General features: G+C 37.6%; 1 protein-coding gene across 5 annotated transcripts in view; it reads right to left on the bottom strand.

Annotated features, from left to right (window-relative positions):
- KDM6A (lysine demethylase 6A) overlaps window positions 1-21745 on the bottom strand; it is a 151743-nt gene that overhangs the window by 11470 nt on the left and 118528 nt on the right. For all 5 annotated transcript variants that reach the window (XM_066545508.1, XM_066545509.1, XM_066545511.1 and 2 more), the window contains 7 exons: window positions 8605-8734; window positions 7024-7129; window positions 6081-6286; window positions 3632-3696; window positions 3457-3531; window positions 2061-2209; window positions 961-1075 (listed from right to left, as the gene is read on the bottom strand). In XM_066545508.1, the coding sequence (XP_066401605.1) occupies window positions 961-1075; window positions 2061-2209; window positions 3457-3531; window positions 3632-3696; window positions 6081-6286; window positions 7024-7129; window positions 8605-8734 (846 nt within the window). The remainder of the gene's footprint in view (window positions 1-960; window positions 1076-2060; window positions 2210-3456; window positions 3532-3631; window positions 3697-6080; window positions 6287-7023; window positions 7130-8604; window positions 8735-21745) is intronic.

Genomic DNA, 21745 nt, shown 5'->3' with positions numbered 1-21745 from the left:
CCATCCTTATCTCAGTATTACACTGCCTTTATACTGCACCATGAGTGATTATTTGCAATGCAGAGTTTTCAAAGACAATCAAGTGCCTTTGGAGAGGCACTGTAGACATTTTGTGAGGTTACCAAGCTCTCAGTTTCTCTGTCAGCATCAGAAGGATACTGACATGCAAGTAACAAGGCCTGTTGTGCCAGAGACATCCCTATTCCATCAGTGGAAATTACATTTTTGAGATGGCTTCTTTTTAAAGGTGGATGAAATAAGAACAGCTGTCAGTAGGCAGGCAGAAAATACAGAGACACTGAGATGAATTCACAGAGCTCTGGAGAAGTTCTGAAGTCAAGAGCTTAATCCAGACTCAACTGGGTAAGAAAAATCTCCCATAGAATCAACCTCAGAGGCTCCTGTTTGAATACTGGCATGATGAGGGGACACAACTGATGCTCCCTCTTTTTTTGTGAGTGCAGGTACAAACATTGTTCTGTTTGTTTTTAAAACCATTCTACACAAGGCATAGCAGAGAAATCCTAATCTTAGAATCTTAGAGCTGGCTGAGTAGTTCCCCAATGCTCAAGGTACCTCAGCTTTTCCAGGGAGTTACAAATATGTAAGTCTAAGCAAAGCCTGCCATGGCACCTCCTGGGGTCTGAACAAATTAAACTTTCACTCTAAATGCAACAAGAAAACATGCCAAAATACCAGTGACTCTCTATTTGCTTCTGACAAGAGAATTCTGCTTTTGCTTGTGTCACAGGCAACCCAAGTTTCTGTATATTGTACAAATGTGGTATTTTGTATGAACTCTAGATTTTGCATTTTGACCTACTTTTAAAAGACTTTTCTGACTACATGGAAAACCCATAATGTCCCCTTAGAACACCCTCAGTAATTCCCCCCCTCAGGTCTGAGACAGGCACAAAAAAATTAGATAAAAGTAAGAGAAAAACACCATGTCCAGCTTACTTTTCACAGAAGTCATTCATGACACCCCAATAGCTTTCAGGGACAACAAACCATTCACAGTCACCTGGACCAATATTTATATTTACTGAGCAAAAGTTGTTATTTTCTTGATGACCTGAAATTTAAGAGAAAAGTAAACATAATTTATGCAAGGCTTTTCTATCAAACAATGCCAGGAAATGCAAAGACATAATTTCTAAAAAAAAAACTTACACCACAGTTGAAGTATTTTTATATATTTTACATGACATTTACATACACTATTTAGGTGCTTCACACTGTTAAGCTACCAGTGCCATGAGAATTCTGCTTTTGTTAGTTTGTGGAAAACAAAATTGGAACTACCAATCTTGGAGATCTAACAAATATTTCAGCAGTTCCTCCCTCCTGTAGAAACAAATACTTCAAAAGCTCAGATTTTGTGTTTCATGTTATCTCCTGACAGTCCTGGTCAGTGCAAAACTTTGTGACTTCAGGCACTGAACAGACAAGGAGTACAAAAATCTTTCTGAAAAAGATTTCAAAATTCATGCAGAAATGCCCAGTATTTTAGCTTCTTTGAAAGATGGAAAACTGAGCCATAATCCCTAATAGAATATTCTGAAGATCTACTTCAGAAAAAAAAGACCCTGAAATTTAGTCCAGACTCTTCAAATCCCAGTGCAGGTCCCCAGCACAGCACAATTCATCATGGAGGATTGAGTCCTATTCTCAGACAATAAAAATCTAAAAAAGTGGAAGTGTCTGATTTCTATAATTACACCAGACCCTCTTGGGGAGCTCTAGAAACTTCCAAGGTATGTAAAATAGAAATACTGTCTATGTATATAAACCAAATTTTCTTTTTCTCCTTAAAGAATCCACTATTGCATGCAAGGGGTCAACAGGGCAATTCCCTAGCACTGCAGAAATCCAGAAATTTCCACCCTAAATGCTTTGAACATGCAGAGTGCAGTTAAGTAAGAACTACAAAAATATTGAATATGTATATTTATCCCATTTAGGCATGCTCTAAGATATAGGAAATCTGCAGTGCATTTAAATCCAACATCCCACAGAAGAAGCTGATTTTTTAATGGGATTATGATGATTCTACTGACCTGGTGTCCTGCTGCCTGGAACCTTCATGTAGAGCTGCACTGTGTTCATGCCCAGGATGGTATGACCAACATGGCTTAGAAGATTTCCTGCTGATACCACACGTACAAAAGCAGGAAGTTTTGTCAGTTCATGGAGTTGCAACTTCCACCTGCAGCAAAATAGCAAATTGACAAACTGTGAATCCCTGAAACTCTTAGAAGAGTCTGGGAAACAAACATTTCCAAAAAACTGTTAGCACAGGTATCTGTGTTACTCTTTCAATTTTAAAATAATTCCAAATACAATCACAAATCTGACAGGTTAGATGAGGGGAAAGATAATTTTGTAGCCAAAGCTGAAACTACAGATCAGAAGATCTGGCCTCTATCCAGGATCCTACAAAGACTATTTCAAGTACCAAAATCCAGTCCCTATGAGCCTCAGGTTGGCTTTGCTTAGCTTCATTTGAAGTCTCTCTCCCAATATCATGTTCAGAGTAACAGTTTATTATCAACTAGTTTGCATCTACAGATGGAATTTCCTTTACAGAAAAATGGCATCAGTATCTAAAATTCTGTAGCAACCTCTAATCACATCCACAGATGCACACATTGATCTTCTATGCCACAAAAGATGTCATCATCTTAAGTGTCTTTACTCCCCAAACACATGAACTTCTCTTCTTTTCTTATGACTGAACTAGATCAGAATTTTTGTACTGCACAGCCTAGACATGTTGGATCTTTGATGGAAGTATGTATTAACCAGAGATTGAACCAAATAATTTTTATTATAATAAAAACATGCTTTCAGAGTATTTCTAGTATTTTCTAAGCTACCTTTATCTACCCACAGAAGGATATACAGTTTAAATAATACTCAATTTTGGCTTTGAGGCTCTTGAGAGGTATCATGGGCTTACCCACAGGTAAGCATTGGTCTGGTCTTTCCTACATATTTACTGGACAAAGAAGCAAGAGTTATGTAAAGGTGAAAATAGATGACAGTATGAATTAAAGGAAAAAAATCCATGAATAACAAAAATTCAAACAAGAAAGAAAAAACCCCTTTAATCTTACGATTTCTATGCAAAAACTAAAAACTCGGTGTTGTCAAGCGAACAGTTTAAAGCCTCACAATTAAACAAAGAGAATGGATTAGAAGGAGGACTAGAAAGAATGTTTCTCATGAATGTTTCAACTAATTTCTGGAAAAACAAAAATCCTGGGAAAAGAAGTTTGAAAATATTTTTTAGCGTGAGAACGACTTGTAACAACAGTTTGAAGAGCAAAGGTAACCATTTCATGGAATTTTTCAACAGACTGACTGATGTCTGAGAATACTACTCTGGATTTCCAGAAGGATTATCATCATCTAGAATCTCACTGTGAGCAGGAGAAACTGTAATCAACTTACTTCTTGTCATCTGACAGGTCAATGTTGGTCCCAAACTTGATTGTTTTAAAAGGTCCTCTTCTCCTCCTCCCAGAGCTGCAAATGTAACAAATGTGTCAGGCAAATGTGAAGAGGGAATGATGGAAAATAGCACACAGAACCAACTACAGAATGAATAGAGTTATAACACACTTACTTATCAGAAGATGTGGATTCATTATCTGAGTGGTCCTTGTGGTGACTCTTCTTCTCATTTTCCTCCTATAAAATTCAATTTTGAAATGTTTTCACATATATATACACACATACACACACATAAGAACATATAAAATATATAGGTATAAAGTGATAACACAGAGATATAAATACATTTATTTCAAGATACTGACACAATCTTTGAAATATCCATGTCTAAGATTTTATGTCAACATTTCTTCGTTGTGAAGAAAATAAAAAAAGTCAGTCAAATGCATTGAAATAAATTTCTTCATAGCTGCAGATTCCATGACACTCAGGCCAGGACAACAGAAAATGTCTACACTGTAAATATTTCTGCTGGCCTGCATTCAAGTTGGAAATGAGTATATTGGCTTGCTGCATTCTGAGGGTGACCTGGAATCCAGTATTAAATAATTCTGCTAACTTTTTCAAATAAGAACATCTACCTCCCTGCAAAGTCAAGCAGGTATTCTGACAGGAAACTAGGATGACTAATATTTATAAAACTAATTTAATAAAATCCATTATAAAAAATCTTTTGAATTTTTCATAGCCATATGCTATTTTAGCACTAGCAGTAGCTGAGACCACGACTAGTGGAAAAAATCCAGCCAATATTAAATGATGCAATTTGATCTTTTTAGCAGACTGTGCTCAAAACCCTATTCTAAAGACTTCTATTTTGGCAAGTATATGGATATAGAAGGAAAAAGAAAGAGACAAAAAGGAAGAAGGAGCTGTCTGGATTCTGTCCAAAGATCTCTGGCTTTGAATGGGATTGTTGTTAAATCTCAAAGTGCCCTGTGTACCTGAGAAAGTCTTATTCATCCTTTGAATGAAGGACAAAGAGAAACAAAAAGGAACCTAGTGATGATGGATTTATCAAATGCTGCAAGACATGTTAGAAAAGCAATGCAATAGCTTTAGAGGAATAAAGAAAAAAAGATCACTTAGGGCAAGCCAAGAGAACTGTGGCTATAGAAAGAAGAAATAAAGCTTTCATTTAAACACTGCAAAGTCACCTAAGGACAGGTCAGAGCAGTGTTAGGCAAAGGACACATGTACAGTGTCTTTCTAATTTCCAGGGGAAAAATGAAAATTATCACTCTTAAAAACTATTTTATGTATTGCATTTTTACCACCAGTTGGTAACAGTGAGGGGAAAAAATCAGAACACCCTACAGGACACATTGTGGTGCAAATCCAAAGTTGAGGCTTTCAGTGGTATGTGCTAAATTATATAGAATTTAAAAATAGGATATTTAGATAAAGAGATATAGATAGCTACTATACTCCAGTGATGTAATGTTCTCCAGCCCTTCTGGAATGACATACAGGAATACAACATCCTATTGAAATTTATTACCATGGCAGAGGAAGGAAAATCCCAGGTTCTAGAAGATTTCTGTGCCCCCCACTTCCCATGGTATCCCTGTTTCTTTTCCTCATCCTGTACCAGCTCAAAGCCCTATGACTAGATTCCCTTCTGTTCCCTTCAACCAGCAATTAATTTCTTTGTTTCTAATCCTCTCCTCTAATGCACAAAATTTAAATTTAGATTTTCCCTTCCTACTGAAATCATTCCTGTTTCTGTGTAAAGGCAGTGAAAATTGCAATAGTCAATTCCCCACAGTGACCTTTTCCCTATTTTCTAACAAACAACCAATCAAAATTATCTTCTTGTCTTAGTTCCACTTTAGCCCAATCTTTTTGCAACACCAGGCAACATAAGCCTTCAAGGAGTGCCCATAGCCAGTTTCAAGAATGTGCTCATAACTTCAGTATAAAATGTTAAAAATACCAATAAAATCACATTTCACAGAATCCCAGAGTAAGAGAATAGTTAGGGTTGGAAGGGACCTCTGGAGATCATGGGGTCCAACCCCTCTGCCAAGGTAGGAAGGGGAAATATTATTTCTAATACTTCACTCTGTCACATAAGCCTAAAAACTTCTAAACTAAATATGAACTGTTATGTTTGGAACCCAACAAAAGACTAGTATTAGTGTAAACTTCTAATAAGCCACATCCAAATTAATTCAGGAGAGTAGGAAGAACAAAGAAATCTGATTTCAAGCCATGTGAAATTAGAAGCAATCCAAATTGTAAAAAAGCCTCGAGTTCTAAATATTTGAATGTGAATTTTGACATTATAATATAAAAGCTTAAACTAACAAACTTTTGAAGTATGTAATAACCATGAGTTTTACATTATTAAACTCAAGTTTACACTAAGCATTTGGGAAGAACAATATACTATTTGACCCTCTATTCAAAACAGATTTTGAAAATTTACCTGTGCTCTTCAAGCTAATGGAAATGTCTCTGTTTCCTTAGCAGTTTCTGCTTTTTCTAACAGCCATTATTAACTGGCTCCAGAGTCAGTATGGAGTTTGTGAATAACTTGAATATAGCAATTAACTTACCCTTAAAGACTCCTGGAATGAGGAGGCCTGGTACTGTGCATATTTAGCAATTGTTGTATGAGATCTACTGCTTTCACAACGCCAGATTTTCTTTGTTCCAGTGGGGTCCCAGTTTTCATCTGCTGGCTGCAGTAGTTGTGTCCTTACTTCTACAATGTGTTCATTATTGGCTTCAACCAATGTCTTAGTAGAGAAGAGTCCTAGATCTAATAAATAGCAATGAAATTAATAAATGAAGGTTAAAATAGAATAAAACAATTTCAGGAAAATGCCTGGAGTTATCAAAAAGTTTAGTCTAACATAATTTTTACCCTTTCAGTCTTCACAACACTGCCCACCTGAACGTTAATAATTAACACCCAAAAAACTTTCCTCCACATATCCACTAGAAAATTAGAAAAAACTTGGCAGCCATGGACTATTTTACAAGAAACATTTTACATGCCTTGGCTAAACAAATCTGCAAACAATATTCACACCTATTACCGAGAAAGTATTTTTCAGAGCAGAGCTTAATGAATGTACTTCCATCATAAAACACGTTCCCTACCAGCAGTGGTAGTTTATCTACCTAGAGACTTCAAAATATTGCACACAGTCAAATTATAGATCATTAGATCTAAACACAAAAACATGCATCTGTTTTTTTACAGGAAAATGTCTGGCTGTAAACTTCCATATCCACAGCTCAGTTCCCCACTGTGCTCAACAAAATCTGCTGAATTTGTGGTGAGGTGTTTTTTGACAAGACCAAGATTAGAAACAACAGCAAACTGAGAAACGACAAATTATCCTAACAACTTGGAATATACAGGTAAAATAATATTATAGAAATAAAATATCCACTTCTAAGAACTGAGAGACATCTCTTTAAAAAACATTAATTCCTCCCCAAAGTTACAAAAAAAAAAAAAAACCAAAGAAAAAAAAAAGGTAAATTTACCTAATTTAAGCGCTCCAGCAAGGCCACGTATTACAGTAACAGGGTTGTTTGGATTTGTACAAAATTGATGTAAAGGTGGAAAGAAAGCATCTCGTTTATTTTCCAACTGCAAAATTATAATGGAATATTAGATGTCAGATCAATCTAGATTTCTTATTTTTAAAACAAGAAAGAATGATAAAACAAAAGAGAAATAACAGAAAGAAAACAGGAATTTTCTGCATTTCCCTGCACTGTGGGGAATGAACAGCTACACCATACAATTCTTTCTATGGTAAATGCTGGGTTCACTCCTGAAATTAATTTGTTACTGTAATTTGTTTCTTGGCAAGAATTATTCCCAGGTTGCTTCAGCTTTGCAACTCAGGTTTCCTGAACTTAATTTCTTTATCTGACAGTAGCCTTGTACATTCCCTAAATCTGCAGAAATCTCTGAAGACCAATACAGTTTCTTTTCAGAAGTAAAACAGCGCTAATTTTACAGCTAATGTATACAAGAAACAGTATAATTAAAAGACTACTCTCATGGTATATCTCATGTTAACCAGAAAGGTTGATTTGATTTTCTTATGCTTCTCTGCACCTATAACCTCAATTTTATGCCATAGCCTCCCTCCTGATTTTGCCTTAAATTGCTATGAATCCTTTAAAATGCTGAAGGCATTTCTAGCAATAAACAAAACACAACAGGGAGTTCCCAAAGAGTGGCACAACTGCACAGTCTGTGGCAGGGTGGTGACTTTCCAGCTTTGTGAGTACTCAACAAAACTGGGATGGACTTTTATTAAGACAGATGAGTTCAGGTGTAACACCTGGAAAACATCTGGCAGCACCATTACATCCAGCCTAACCCAGCTCTCAGCACACTCAGACCCAAGTGCCAGCCTCTTCTGGTCCCCAGACTGAGGTGACCAAAGCCAACTTCAGCTTTTCACACTGCCTGTATGGACACACTGTAATTTATTTTTCTGCTATTAAGGAAGTGGATATCCTGTAATTTATTCTTCTATTACTAAGGAAGTTAGCTCAATAAAGCTATTATGAAACTTTATTTTCAGAACAAAAGTTGTAATGCTTGCTTAAGAAAATACTGCTCAACTAAACCCTGCCTTTTCCTGGTGACATTTTGTTCCTAACATCACCTCAACTTTTATTCATTTCTCTTCATTATGTTTTGAAGCAGATTGGTATGGGAGTTTGGTTTAATTACTTGCTCATTTATGCATAAGCTGTCACTTACAAAAAACTGTACATACATTTTTGAAACACTGTGCATTGTATATAATGAACTGTTTTCCTTATTCTGCCAACATTTTGAGTATTAAAAGCAAAAAACCTGAAGTATTTTTCCTTTTGTCTACTGAAATTCTTAATTTACAGGTAATTTAAGAGTCAAAACTATGTCCCAAAATTTTCTTTAAGGCTGGCATTTCTCCTGCCTATATACCAGTTTGGAGAGCACCGTAATTAGAACTCAGTGATGAACAGGACATCTTTAAAATAATTACATTATGTAATTCAGATATCCAAACAATTACAAAAGACAGGCAGCAATGTACTTCTGCCACTAGATTTACTTACATAAATACTAGGTGTAGGTGGATTCAGCTTGTCCTTTGGCAAGGGAGGGTACGGTGGAGGCGGTGGTCGTGGAGGTGGGCATTTATCCAAGAGAATACTACTGTTAGATAAGCCATTTTTACCCAGATTCCTAAAAGGAAACAAGAGCTGTCTCTGTCAATACTTGACAAATAAAATAAATGTGTATCAGTGTAATCTCTTATGCAAAATAATGTTGTATAAGGAGAAACCATAATTTAAGATGCAAATAAAGCTCGCATGTTTTAATCAAGAATTTTCCATCTATAATTTGATATTATTCAAACTTATTCCCATTTTGCCTGTTGAATTTGCAACATCATCACTATTAGTTAAAAATACAGCCATTTTCAATAAGAGCAAGCATGACACATTTTGATAAAATTTAACAGGAAAATTTAACATTTCAACTGCAAATGAAGAATTTTAGCAGCTGGATGATCATTCCACAGGAGCTGAAGTAGCAGAGCAGAAGTCAGAAAATGACAGTATCTCAACCAAAAAACTGCTGAGTCACAAAAGCCAATTACAGCTACACTGCAGACACTGAACTGAGCCACACCTACCCCTCCCTGCCTTACACATTTTGAAGCAGAAGGAGCCACTGCTTTATAATCCATTTTTTGGAGCAATAAGGGAGAGGGTCTGTTCCCAGCGAGCTGCTGTCAATGTCCTGTGTGTGACTCCAGGGAGAATCTCTCTGCCTGCATCTGCAGCCTCTCCCTGGAGATTTCCAGGTGTGCAGGACCCATTGGATGTGTAACTTTTCCTATAATGGATGACCTGAAAAGTCTCCATTCTGAGCTTAGCCTGGAGTCAATACCCAGTCACCATCACTGGGAATGTACTGACAAAACCATCTCTTATATTCTTGTTAAAAATTACTCAACTACTTCAAAATTCTTCCCACTAAACACTATTCAAATCCTTCTTCCAAACTCCTTTGATTCACTGTTGTTACATCCCACAAAACAGGATGTTTCTAATGTATAATTTAGTCATATATATTCATAAAATTCACTGGTTACTAAAGTTTTGGGTTTTTCTTATAACAACAGTCTTCAGCAGAAAACACAAATTTTTATCAGATGAAACTCCTAGGGACAGAAACTTCTTTCTGAAACTGAGCAACAATGTACAGGCCAGGTACTGAGTCATGAGATCACTGCTTCAAATCAAGCCAGCAGAACCCACAGGATGGACATGGGGCTTGAGATCAGATCAGACAGACTGACATGACAAACAATTTAAACAAAATGGGCAAACATCTCACACACCACAAAGCACAGCTGTCACACAGCTCATTCCTTGTGCTAGGTGAGTCCAATGCCAGGATTTCACTTCCAAGAAAGTGAAAGAGTGATGCAGAAGCTTTGATAAGTCATCATCCAATTTGGCAAAAAAAAAAATCACTGGGCAGCGCTTAATGTCTGGTGTAGTTATTGCAAAGGCTTCACTGTCCCCACATATACAAAAAAAAGCCAACAAAAGCAAACAAAAAAGAACCCCAAAATCACATGGCAATATAAAATCATCACCCTTCAAAAATTTATTGACCATAGCTGCATGAACCTCATACCCAGACTATCTATGCAAAGTGAAACTAGAATCTAAACAGCAGGTAGCAGACATTACTATAACCTCTGCATCACCAAACACAGAAATAAACCCAACAAAAACAAATGCACAGTATTAAAAACAGGAGAGAACTTCGACAAAATTCAGTTTGCATCATAAGCAGTTCTCAGGAAATTTCTAACTGAAGGAAAATGAGGAAAAGTGAACTTGAAGCAAAAGGGACATTGTTCAGAACTAACAGGACTTGAGCTGCTGCAGTCCCAGCAAGGTGATCACAGTGAAGGCTCCATAAAGCCAGAGCACCTGGGGGTTTCAGGAAAGGGCCAATGCAGAGAGGAGAAACTTCTCTACACTTAGAGGAACTGCAGGTCTCAAAAGGCAGAGGAGAAGGGAAAGAAACAGCATGAAGGAAAAGATCAGATTAACAAAGACATCTCATAAACCCAGCACTTGAAGCTGGTATTACCAATTGCACGCTGTAATTTCCTATTAAGCTACCAAAATTCTATGTGGAAATTTTAAGAGGAAAAGAATAGCAAAGCTGAGATAGCAAAACATTCATAATTTAAGTGGCACAGGAAACAGATGGGCAGAATATTTAAAGTTGTCTTTAACAGACCAGCTTCACTCTATCATCATTTTTTTCCTATCTTTTTTTTTTAACTATGAATCAGAATATCTTACTATTAATAACAAGCCAAGAGAGCTATTAAAGAACAATTCTTGTAATTGTTAGTGTGCCAAACAGAGCAATAGAAATTATAAAAAACACTATAGAAATACTAAAAATATTTGCTACCATGGTGTGAGTATCCCCTGCCAGCCTCTCCACTTCTGAAAACACAGAACTACAGCCAGTGCAAGTGAAAGACCCTTTTTCACCACAGCACCTGTGCTGAAAATCCCACACATCCCAGTTTCAAGAATGCAGTTTTTGTGAGAGGATTTCACAGTGGTTGAAAGGGGAAACAAATGCACTGCTCAAGACAAAACAAGCCTGATTTATTCCCCCAGAAGAAACTGGATACCCAGTCATCTGTGATGAAGGAATGAAGAGAAGGACAAACTTCATTCATTTAAATTGACTTCCAGAGGAAACTGGCTTGTTGTGGACAACAACATGGCCAACACCCTTCACTCCCAGAGTGGGAGGAGAAGGCAGGAGCAGCTGTCAGGCTCAGAGGGACAGACACAGCCAGGGGTGCACAGGAAATGCAGCCTGTCCTGAGCCACAGCTGCAGCACTCAGACCACTCCAAATTGCTCCAGGGGTGAAAGCACCAACTCATGAAGTGCTTCACCCTGAGGAGCAAACCCAACTGCCCTGCTTAGGAGAACATCAACCACTAAGGATGGAACTGGTGCCTTAACTTCACACAAATCCCTCAATCAATGGAGCTGGAAAAGACCTCTGGGGTCACTGAGTCCAATCCATGACCAAACACCACCGTGTCACCCAGCCCATGGCCCTGAATGCCACATCCTGCCTTGGAGGAACTCAACCTCCAGGGACAGTGACTCCACCACCTCCCTGGGCAGCTCTTCAATGTTTAATCACCCTTTCTGAGAAGAATTTCCTCCAGATGTCCAACCCAAACCTCCCCTGGCACAGCTTAAGGCCATGTCCTGTCAGTGGTTTGCTTGGGAATATTTCATGTAGTCATGGGATCTCTTTTGAATCATCACATCATTAGAACAGTGATCATCACATTCATTAGAACACCCCTTTTAATTATATTTTACTGTTTTCTAGGATACATTCCCACAGCTTTTAAGAGACAGTTTACAGCTTTCAGTCTTAGGTAGAAACTTCCCCTCTGGCTGTACCTAAACTCACAGCTGACCAGAAGCTCAGGTGTGACACAGTTTCAACAGTCACCCACAGAACACTTGGCAGGCAATTGCCAGACACATTTTAGGTACAGGATTGATTCTGCATCATCCCACCTGCCCAAAAAAACCACAAAAAGTATCATGGAGATTTAAAGCCACCTGAGTTACACAGCAATATAAATGTTAATTCCATTTTAAAATAAAAATTCTACCTCAAAAATATTAACATTAACAGGATAAAACTTATTTTCCCAGAACCAAGAATCATTATCACTAATTAGAATACTTTATGTTTATTAAATTAATCACCTCAACACTTTTACTATTTCACTCAACCCTTATGTCACACTGAGAGAATTATGTCTATTTCTCAGGAAGCGTGCTCTTCAAGTCCTCTGGAACTTTTCCTGTTTTCCAAGAACTATTAAAAAAACCTATATGAATTACAAACAGTTCTTTGGCTCGCTCTTTCAGAGTTCACAGATGCATGTTATCTGGGCCTCTGACTTAGAAATGCCAAATTTAAGTACAACTGCTGTTTAACCTTCTCCTTGACAAGAGAATACGTTCCATGATGTGAACATTTTATCTGCCTTTTTCCCAAGCACAGAACAAAAATATTTACTGAACACTCTTGCCTTATTGAACATCCTGATACTTCTGTGCAGACATGATTTTTTTTATTCTTTTTTGGTTTTGTCTAAAGGCTTTCCTCTTCCAAACATCATTTCTGTGTTTTCTAGAACTCTTAGCTTCAATACCTTTTAAAATATTTGCCCTTTTTGTTTCTGCTTGGGAGATTATGACTTTTTGATGATAATGAAAAGTTCCTAAACAACTTCCACTTATCTATACATTTGGATTTTAGGTACCATTTACAGGTCAAAACAGAGTAAGTTACAAGCATTTGTGCTTAAGCAGTTATTTTTGTTGTGAAGTCAGTCTAAGTGAATTATTATTTGAGGATTAGCTGTATGAGAATTAACAAGGTTTTACTGCTCAAGAGATTATAGTTATTTAGAAGAACAAAATTAATACCCTCTCTTTCCACCAATAAAAATCACATTTAAAATGAACACATGGAACCGTGGATTTATTTGATACTCTATCTCAATTCTATCAGAATTAATTAATCCACAAAGAGGAAGGAACAAGACATTTTATTTTTGAAACGTGCCTGCAGAAGGAGTCAGCTGAAGCACTGGGCTGCACAGCACCCACTTGGTGCTCTCCTGCCTCAAACCAGAACCTCCCACCCTTCACAATTAGCAGATACAATCAGTTGCTTTCTTACTGGGAGTTATTAGAAAACCACAGAAAACCACCTGTCAACCCCCAGCAGCCTGGGAAGAAGGAGGTTACACACAACTCCCAGCTTGGCTCCCTGAGCTTCCCCTCCCCAGGCTCCTTCTGTAGCCAGGGGATAGAGAGGAGCTCTCCAAGGGAATATAAAGAAGTCAAGTCAAGCTTACATTATGCTTAAATGCAAGTAATGCCAGATAATTACACAACCTGTTTATCATGCAATTCCCTACCCCAGCCTTTCACAACCAGGTACTAGCTGGCAATACTCCCAGAGATCTTTCATGAAACACAGAAAATCCTACAATAGAACCATGGATTTTCTCATTATGCAAATGTATTTCTAATTATTTTTCAATTCTGTTCTGATTTTGACCTCAATGGTACAGGTTGGCAGTGAATTTCATAGGTTAATTACATGTTATGTAAGATGTAATGTTCCTTTTTTGCTTTTCTTAATGACTTTTACATCTTTCCTCTATTTCATTTGCTAATCACCTTGCTCTGAGGCTGTAAGACAAACAGAATCACATTGCTGTCTTACATAAGAAAAGCATTATAACAAGTGGCACCAAACTTTTTCGTATGCTTGCCTTTCCCTTTGAACTGCAAATTTTCCCATGGTTTTTTTTTTTCACTCACAGATAATTCTGCTTCCCATTTGCAGAGTTCAGTATTTGCCATTTGAACAAAACAGAATCTCTTATTCTAAGCAGTGTTCAGCTTGTGAAATCACAGTGTTTAACATTTTATTCTTAAAAGTTTTGCTGTGGTGAAGTTCACTTGCCAGACGTAACGTGCTTTTCGAGGAACTGAGCAATTCTGTCTTGAAGCCAAACAAGTCCTTTGTTTGTAAATAAAATTCCCAATAAAACAAGAATTGCTTTTTTGTTTTTAAAAACAAAACACTAATTTAATCCAGGTCCTTCCTCGACAAAGTACTTCCCCTCAAATAGATTTAGGCTCTTTGCCTGTGGATAATGGAGCTCCCAAACTAGTGATTCACTGACTTTCCAGACCAGGCTCAGGGAGCAGCATCTTCAGTAAGAACAGAACAAATTTTTTTTTCTGCCCTAGGCTCCAACAGAGCCCTTGGAGCAAGGAGAAGTTTGCCCACCTCAGCCTCTGCCATTCCAACTCCTCAGGAAACAGATTTACTGCCCTTGTGTAAATGCTGGCCATTTATCAGACCCTGTTCCAGACTCTTTAGCCCAGAGCATCACAGAATCAACAAACCACTAAGATTGGAAAAGATCTCTGGGATGATGGAGTCCAACCTGAGACCAAACATCACTTTGTCAACTGGACCATGGCACCACGTGTCACCTTCAGCTGTTCCTTGAGCACCTCCAGGGAGGATGACTCCACCACCCATCATTCCAATGTCTAATCCCTCTTTCCATGCAAAAATTCCTCTGTTTGCTCCCTGTCTTTTATCATTTTACAAGGCCCCTTGAGAGGCAGCCCATCTCTCTGGTCTCCTGGCACTTTTCTCAATGGATTACTCTACACTTTCCCTCTCTGAACACCAAGCAGAAAGAACTATAAAAAGGCCTTATTAGCCCCTTTTGATACACATTACAGTCAAACCTACACCTCTCATTTGCCTTCCCCAATCTTGCCAAATTGGTAAAGCTTTCAACCTCAGAAATGCTTCAGAGTTGTCAAATGAGTCTTTCGATGGATCACCATAAAAATGACAAGGACAGCTTCCAGCTGACACAACGTTGCCCAGCTGGGCTCTTCAGAACTGCCTGAGGACCTCTGGAGTTTTGTTTGGACCTCTGCCTGTTCTTTCAAGGCTGTGAACACACTTTAATAAACAATGAAGAAAAATAATAATAACCAAGATATTTCTTACTTCTTTTATGAGAAACAATACAAATCAACTCAGGAACTTTTCTACGTTGCTTCAACTAAGGACCTGACCTCAGACCAGTTTTAGAAAGGACAACTTGGTAGACTTTAACTGAGATGGACCCTGGGTTTCTATCTCTACTCTGGGATGTTAATGAGATGCACCAGTTGAAACACTGAGTGAGAAATCAGCTGGTTTCACTTCGGTAGAAATAAACACCTCGAGTGTTGAATCTCAAGTCTTGTGATAATGTTTCATTAATTCTCCTTTCAGAAAGATTGCTCACAGGGAAAAGATACTTACATTTCTAAGAACACAGAAAAGAGCTTTTGGTAGCAGTCTTTTTAAGGAAACATGATACACAACCAGACCAAGAAACACACTCTTCTTTTTTCCCCTATTAACAATGGGCTTTTCTAATAACAAACTCAGAGCAGTTATTCTTAGCATATTTTCTTTTTAATTACACGGTTTTCACTTATGCTCAGAAATTGCTTGGGGTTGTGTTGGTTTTTTGTTGTTTTTTGTTACTGGTTTTTTTTTTTTTTATGACCTTAACAGGAGATTTTCTTTAGGAATCTTAGGAAGGATAATTAATCTAATAGTGCACTCTTTTATCTATTAATTTGCTCAGAGGTCTAAAGAACTTAACTCTACTATGTAAACAGTTTACCAAACATAATTTAGTTGGTTTATAACCACCTTAAAATTTACTGCTGCAACCAGTTTTATTGGTAGGGAAGACTAACCAAATCGCACTTCCCTGAATCACCTCCTCAATTCCTTTTCATCCCTACACTCCAGCAGCAGTTTAACAAGATGAGCACATTTGCCACCCCACTGTTCTCCAGAACAGCATCTTAATGAGATTTGCATATCTGAGTCAATAGCTCAGCTCCTGCATTTCTCAATTCCTCGTGGCTTTTCAGTGACATTGTCTGGCCCTTCAAGGGAAGCTCCTTGTACAAGTATTAATTGCTGTGCCAGCACCCTATGTCTGACCCCTTCTCAGCCTCCTCGACAACCTCATTTCACCCCAGGAACAGAATGGAGCTCTGTTAAATATTTCCTCAACACTCGCACCAAGGAAGATGGATATAAAGAAACTTTTCAGCCTCCACAATTATCTTGCCCTACTTAAGTGCTCACTTTAGTCTTTGGCAAAACAAAGCATTTACCAAGTCTGTTTCTACAGAGCAGACAACCCATTCACACGTAATAAAAGAAGAATCAAACTGAGTTTTCTCTTTGGCCTGTGTTTTGCATTTTATGGTACAAAGCATCCCCTTTCACCTAATGGCTTCTCTTGAGCAGCTTTTATTAAGACAACACTTGTTTATGTACGGCAAAATGACAGTCTCCCAGCATTTATTTCTGTCTAACTAATTCTGATTTTATTTTATTGTGATGCAAGACTTCTGAATGCCTCTTCTAATAAACTGCTTTCACTATAAAAACCAGCAAATTTCCATACTTCTGATGCTCCTTTGTTCTTAAGCAACACACAAAACCCTTCGAACTTTTAACAGGTCACTTTTAGGTGGTGAGCATTACCATAAAATCCCTCTTGTGAGATGAGGAACTTCATTATCCTGCAGTTCACTCTCCTGCACTAGGTCAATTGTAGTTACCTTGTGAATCAACTCCCGTGCATTACTTAATCCCAAACTGCTACTAATGCCAGGTCTTTTGTGCTCTAAACACAAATAAACACGTAGGGTCTAAAAGATGCAAAAAAACGGCTCTTTTAGACAAGACTTTTTAAACATGAAAGCATCTGAAAAAAAAAATTAAAAAATAGACATCTGAGGACTTCAATGCAACTCACAAAGAATACAAACACCCTGGTTATGAAATAAGCATATAGTAAACAGAGCCAAATGCAGAACAATGAGGAAGAAAATAAAAATGAATAATCTAGTGCTCCAGCTATAAAAAAAAATCCAAGCTACATCCACCTGTTCCTACCTGTAAAAATGTCTATTTTTGCCTGGAGAATATCATCAAGACAACTGATTCCAGTGACTATTGTCAGATAGCAAGAAGAATGTGCCAAAAGATAACAGAATATAATTATCCATATTAGAGATAAAGCCAGAATAATTTCTGAACACATCAAATAAAATAAGGGTATGTATGCACACATGAATACATTTAAGGCCCAATACAGTGTAGCTCCAATATAGAAAAACTAATTCTGCAGGACAACTCCCCTCTCTCTGTGCATTAAGCTTATTCAACACAGGTGTCTGGAGTCTTGTCTGGTCCATTTATCTGTTGTGTTTTAGGGTTTGTTGTTGTTTGGGGTTTGGTTTTTTGTTTTTTTTTTTTTTTTTGTATGTTTGTTTTTGTTTTTTTAAGAAAAAAAATCAATTCTTTTCATGTTTTCTACTGTGGGTAGCTTTTCTGCAATTTTAAAAGTAGTTCTAAAAATCAACACTTTTGGTCACAAATTCATATTTCAGTCTCAAGATACCACTTGCAGAGACAGCACCCAAATATAATCAGTCCTACAGGAAGTACTTTCAATTCTTTGTTATTGCATTCCCACACAGTGTGTTAAAATAAAGGTCAACATGCAGTATTGAAGCTCACAGTATCTGATATATTAGCATATAAATATCTTCCATTTTACTACATATATTTTTTTTTTTGCCATTCAGCAGGCCTTTGAGCAGATTATCTTTTGAAGTTCTCCCTCCCAGACATTTTTCTTTATGTCAGTCATGCACACAACAGGTGTAACAAGTATGTTCTGCCCAAAATTCTGCTCCAGAGCTGTCATGTGTATGCCTGTACATCTTGAAGCAAGGGCAAATCAGTTACTCAGCAAAAGACTGGGAAATCCCTGTCTTCAACTTTATGAATAGAAGCAGTCAGGCATATTAGAATGGCAGGAAAAAAAAACCCCACTATTAATATATTATACAGGGTTTATATCCAGAGTTATAATTTTTATTAGTATGAAATAACAGATAACCAGCTCTAGCACAAGTGAGTTACTGTACTTCTCAGAGTCTATTATTAGCAGACATATGCAGAATTTCCAGAAAGCTTTGTTTGCCTAGAAGAAATCCTGTCTCAAAACCTGTAAATGTAGCTCAGACTGGTGCAGTAATTGACCTCAGAGCTGCTTTTTAAAAAAACCAAGCCTCTCCTCCACTTTTCCCTATCACCCAGCTTCTAAGCCCAGTGCCTTGCTGAATGAAGGTGCAGACAGGCTGAAGAGGGAGCTCTCAATCTCTAGTCCGTATGAAAGAAAGGGAAAAAAACACATTAACAACATCTAACACCTTTTGAGCTGTCTGCAAACTACACGGGACAAAGTATTAGCTTACCTCCCTTGAAAAATTATGATTACATGAGCCTGTACCGACTGTAAGAAGCCAAATGAAACACTTTTATGAGCCATCCTTTATCTTGGAAATTAAATATCATTAGAAATACTACACCTCCATCAAAGAGCACAAACATAAGGACTTGCTGGTTTACAGACTTTGTAGCTAAAATGATAAATGTTTTGCTAGGAACACTAACTGCAGATCTCTCAGACAACAGCAGACCAAAAACATCAAAATGCAACAGTTCACTAGAGTGAAACACCTCCCGTTACTCTCTCAAGAAAGCCACATTCCAATTCTGGAGGCAGATCAGGTAAACTTAAAAAAAAAACTTAAAGGCTCTAAGAGTTTATATTATGCTTATTTGCAATGCACTCATCCTAACACCACAAACTGAAGCCATTTTTCATATTTCTACTAGAAAGAACACATACATGGTCCCAATTAAAAAAAAAAGCTGTTGAGCTGTTAATTTTTATGAATGTAGTATGTGTAGCAATGTCATTTGGAAATGAACATTACAGTAAGACTTAATATTTGAAACATGACAAAATAGGCTCCCAAAAGGTTTTTTTCCTCTCTTTTATGAAATTTATCTTGGTAACAGATAGTGACAGACTGCTATATCATGGATCAGTATTAGTCATCAAATCCCACAACATTAGGAACTACAAGCTCTCAGTCACAGTAACAGATGCAGAGTTTTTTGTAGAATGATAGAAACATACTTTTATACTATTTTTTTAAGATCAAAAAGAGTAATGCTCAAAACCACCATATTTTGCTATATAAAATATAGCAAACATACATCCTAAATAAAGTGTTTTGGAGTAAAATATATTGAGGCGATAAGAATTCCAACAAGAATTCTAACAGAGAAAAATACAGACAACATTTCAACTAAAAGAACTGCAAACAGAGTTCAGGATGGAAAAACAGCAGAGTATAGCCCAAAACATTCAATACCCATATGGTAATGATTAAAGGGACTTCTGTGAACTTTAAAGACATCTTAGGTAACATTTTCACACACAGTGACAACTGTAAGGGACAGCTACAGAAATTACAATGCTCTAATTGGTCATTTCAATTTCTCACCTAGTTTGGATTTCAAACGTTTGTTTTTTTGTTTTTTTTTTAAGAAAGCAGGTAAATCTCTCCAAAGACTACCAAGAAAACCTGAGGTATTTTACACAGAGAAGGCTGTGAGCAGCAAGCACTAAATGTGAATTTGCAAAGCTAATGACTGCCTGACAGGCTCCCTGCTAGCACAGGCACCAGAGATGAACACTGCCAGATTTAGCTGCAGCACTTTAAGTTATTATTGCTCAGGGTTCAGCCATCCTCCTCTGCCACAGCCACTGGCTACTGCAGGGGGGGTTGAATTTGCTGCATTTCCAACACCACTGTAGCCTACAGTGAAATATCTTTGCCACAAGTCATTGCTAAGAGTTTTATCTGGACTTCTACAACCCAGCCTTCCATACTCTGTGCCATTCTGCAATTCCAGCCATGAAGACACCGGGAAAACACTGTGCAATTTGCACAACCACACTGCAATCCCTGCCAGGTTTTCTAGTGGCTGGCCTCACATTTTGCCTTAATCTAGTCTGCCTCTGATCTAAAATGATCCAAGCTTAGTGGCTAAAGATAAAACCAACAGTAACACACCTGCTGATCAACTGGAACATAAGATAGACCATGACCTAAACTCCTGAACAATCAAAAATACCTGAACTGCAACACTACAGACTCACAACCTGCTGCAGAAATGCATTTTTAACACAATCCATCAGCTGAACAACTCCTGGGCTGGAGCTATAGATGCTGAAACCACCGCTACCCAAAAAGCCATCTCTGGTAGAGAGCTGAAGGACAAGCTGACACACCAGATGGCTCTGTGACCACTCAGGGGGACACCAAAAGGCTGGAGAAATGGGCCAACAGCAATCTCTGGGCATTCAGCACAGGGAAATGCCAAGTCCTGCAGCAGGGGAAGAATAACCCCATGCAGTGGTACATAGAAAATAGAGATTTTTCTATGTTAGGGGTGACCCAGCATGAAGAGCTTTGTCCAGGCTGACTGTGGAGTCTTTCCACCCTTGGAAATATTTAAAACCTGGCTGGACATGGCCCTGAGCAACCTGCTCTAGCTGGCCCTGCTGGGAGTTGGGAGGATGGATGAGATGATCTCCACAGAGGTCCCTTCCTGCACCTCCCACCTCAACATTCTGTGATTATTTATTACTTTTCCAGTGAGAACAGTGATTTGTGATGACAGACCAAATCTGTCTGACTTATCAAGAAAACATTATTCTGAAGAGCTTAATAGCAGCACTGAACACAACTCCTTTAACATTCATCATTTTCAACATCTACACTGTTGCTGTTGTTTGTTATCTAAAGAAAAGCACTTGTATAGCACCTACAAACTACACCTATAAAAGACAACTCGTTACTGAATAAAAGAAAAAAGTCCAAAGAACTTACTTTCCTTTTTTTAGGAGCTGTTTTAAAGCTCCTTACAGAAATTAAGCCATAAACCCCATGAGAAGGATACACAATTTGAAGCAATAAATTTATCTGACATTTACTGATCTCATGTACCTGTTTCAGAAGTCTTTCTTCTCTAAGAAAACAGTCATATAAATGCTAGAAATAAAACCATATTGATGTCCAACCAAACCAACCAGATGTCAACCAAGTAACAAAATAAAACCATTATAAATAAAACCATTGCAGTGGTCAATTTTTCTTTTCCAGTTGAAAACAGACTTTTCAATTATATCCTCCACAGTAGTCAGTTTCATGAAAAAAAAATCTAAAGGTTTTGAGAAGAAACAGGATTGTACAAACTGATGCTATAGAATATTTCAACATTCCAAGTATTTAAAAACTATTACTTAAGCTTTTAAAAATCTGATTTACTGTGCTTCTTTTAATACAAAACCATTTTTATTTAGTAAGAGAGAGCTACTCTGGCCATCTGGTAATCTGTACATTAAATTCAAATTATCCAGAACAAGACTCCACAACTTTTCCACTCCATTTTGCCTACATTAAAATGTTGTTTCCCACAGAAATCTGCGTTACCAATCTTCTGACACAGAAGTGGACCTTGAAAAAATATGATGTGTAGGAGGAAGGAAAGAAACCCATGAGAAGGAGTCACAAAAAGACACAAGGCTGAAACAGGATTAAGGCTCATCCAA

The sequence above is a fragment of the Molothrus aeneus genome, chromosome 2 (assembly GCF_037042795.1).
Source record: "Molothrus aeneus isolate 106 chromosome 2, BPBGC_Maene_1.0, whole genome shotgun sequence".
NCBI lineage: Eukaryota > Metazoa > Chordata > Aves > Passeriformes > Icteridae > Molothrus > Molothrus aeneus.
The sequence above is the reverse complement of the archived record's forward strand: the minus strand, read 5'-3'. Positions and strand labels throughout refer to the sequence as shown.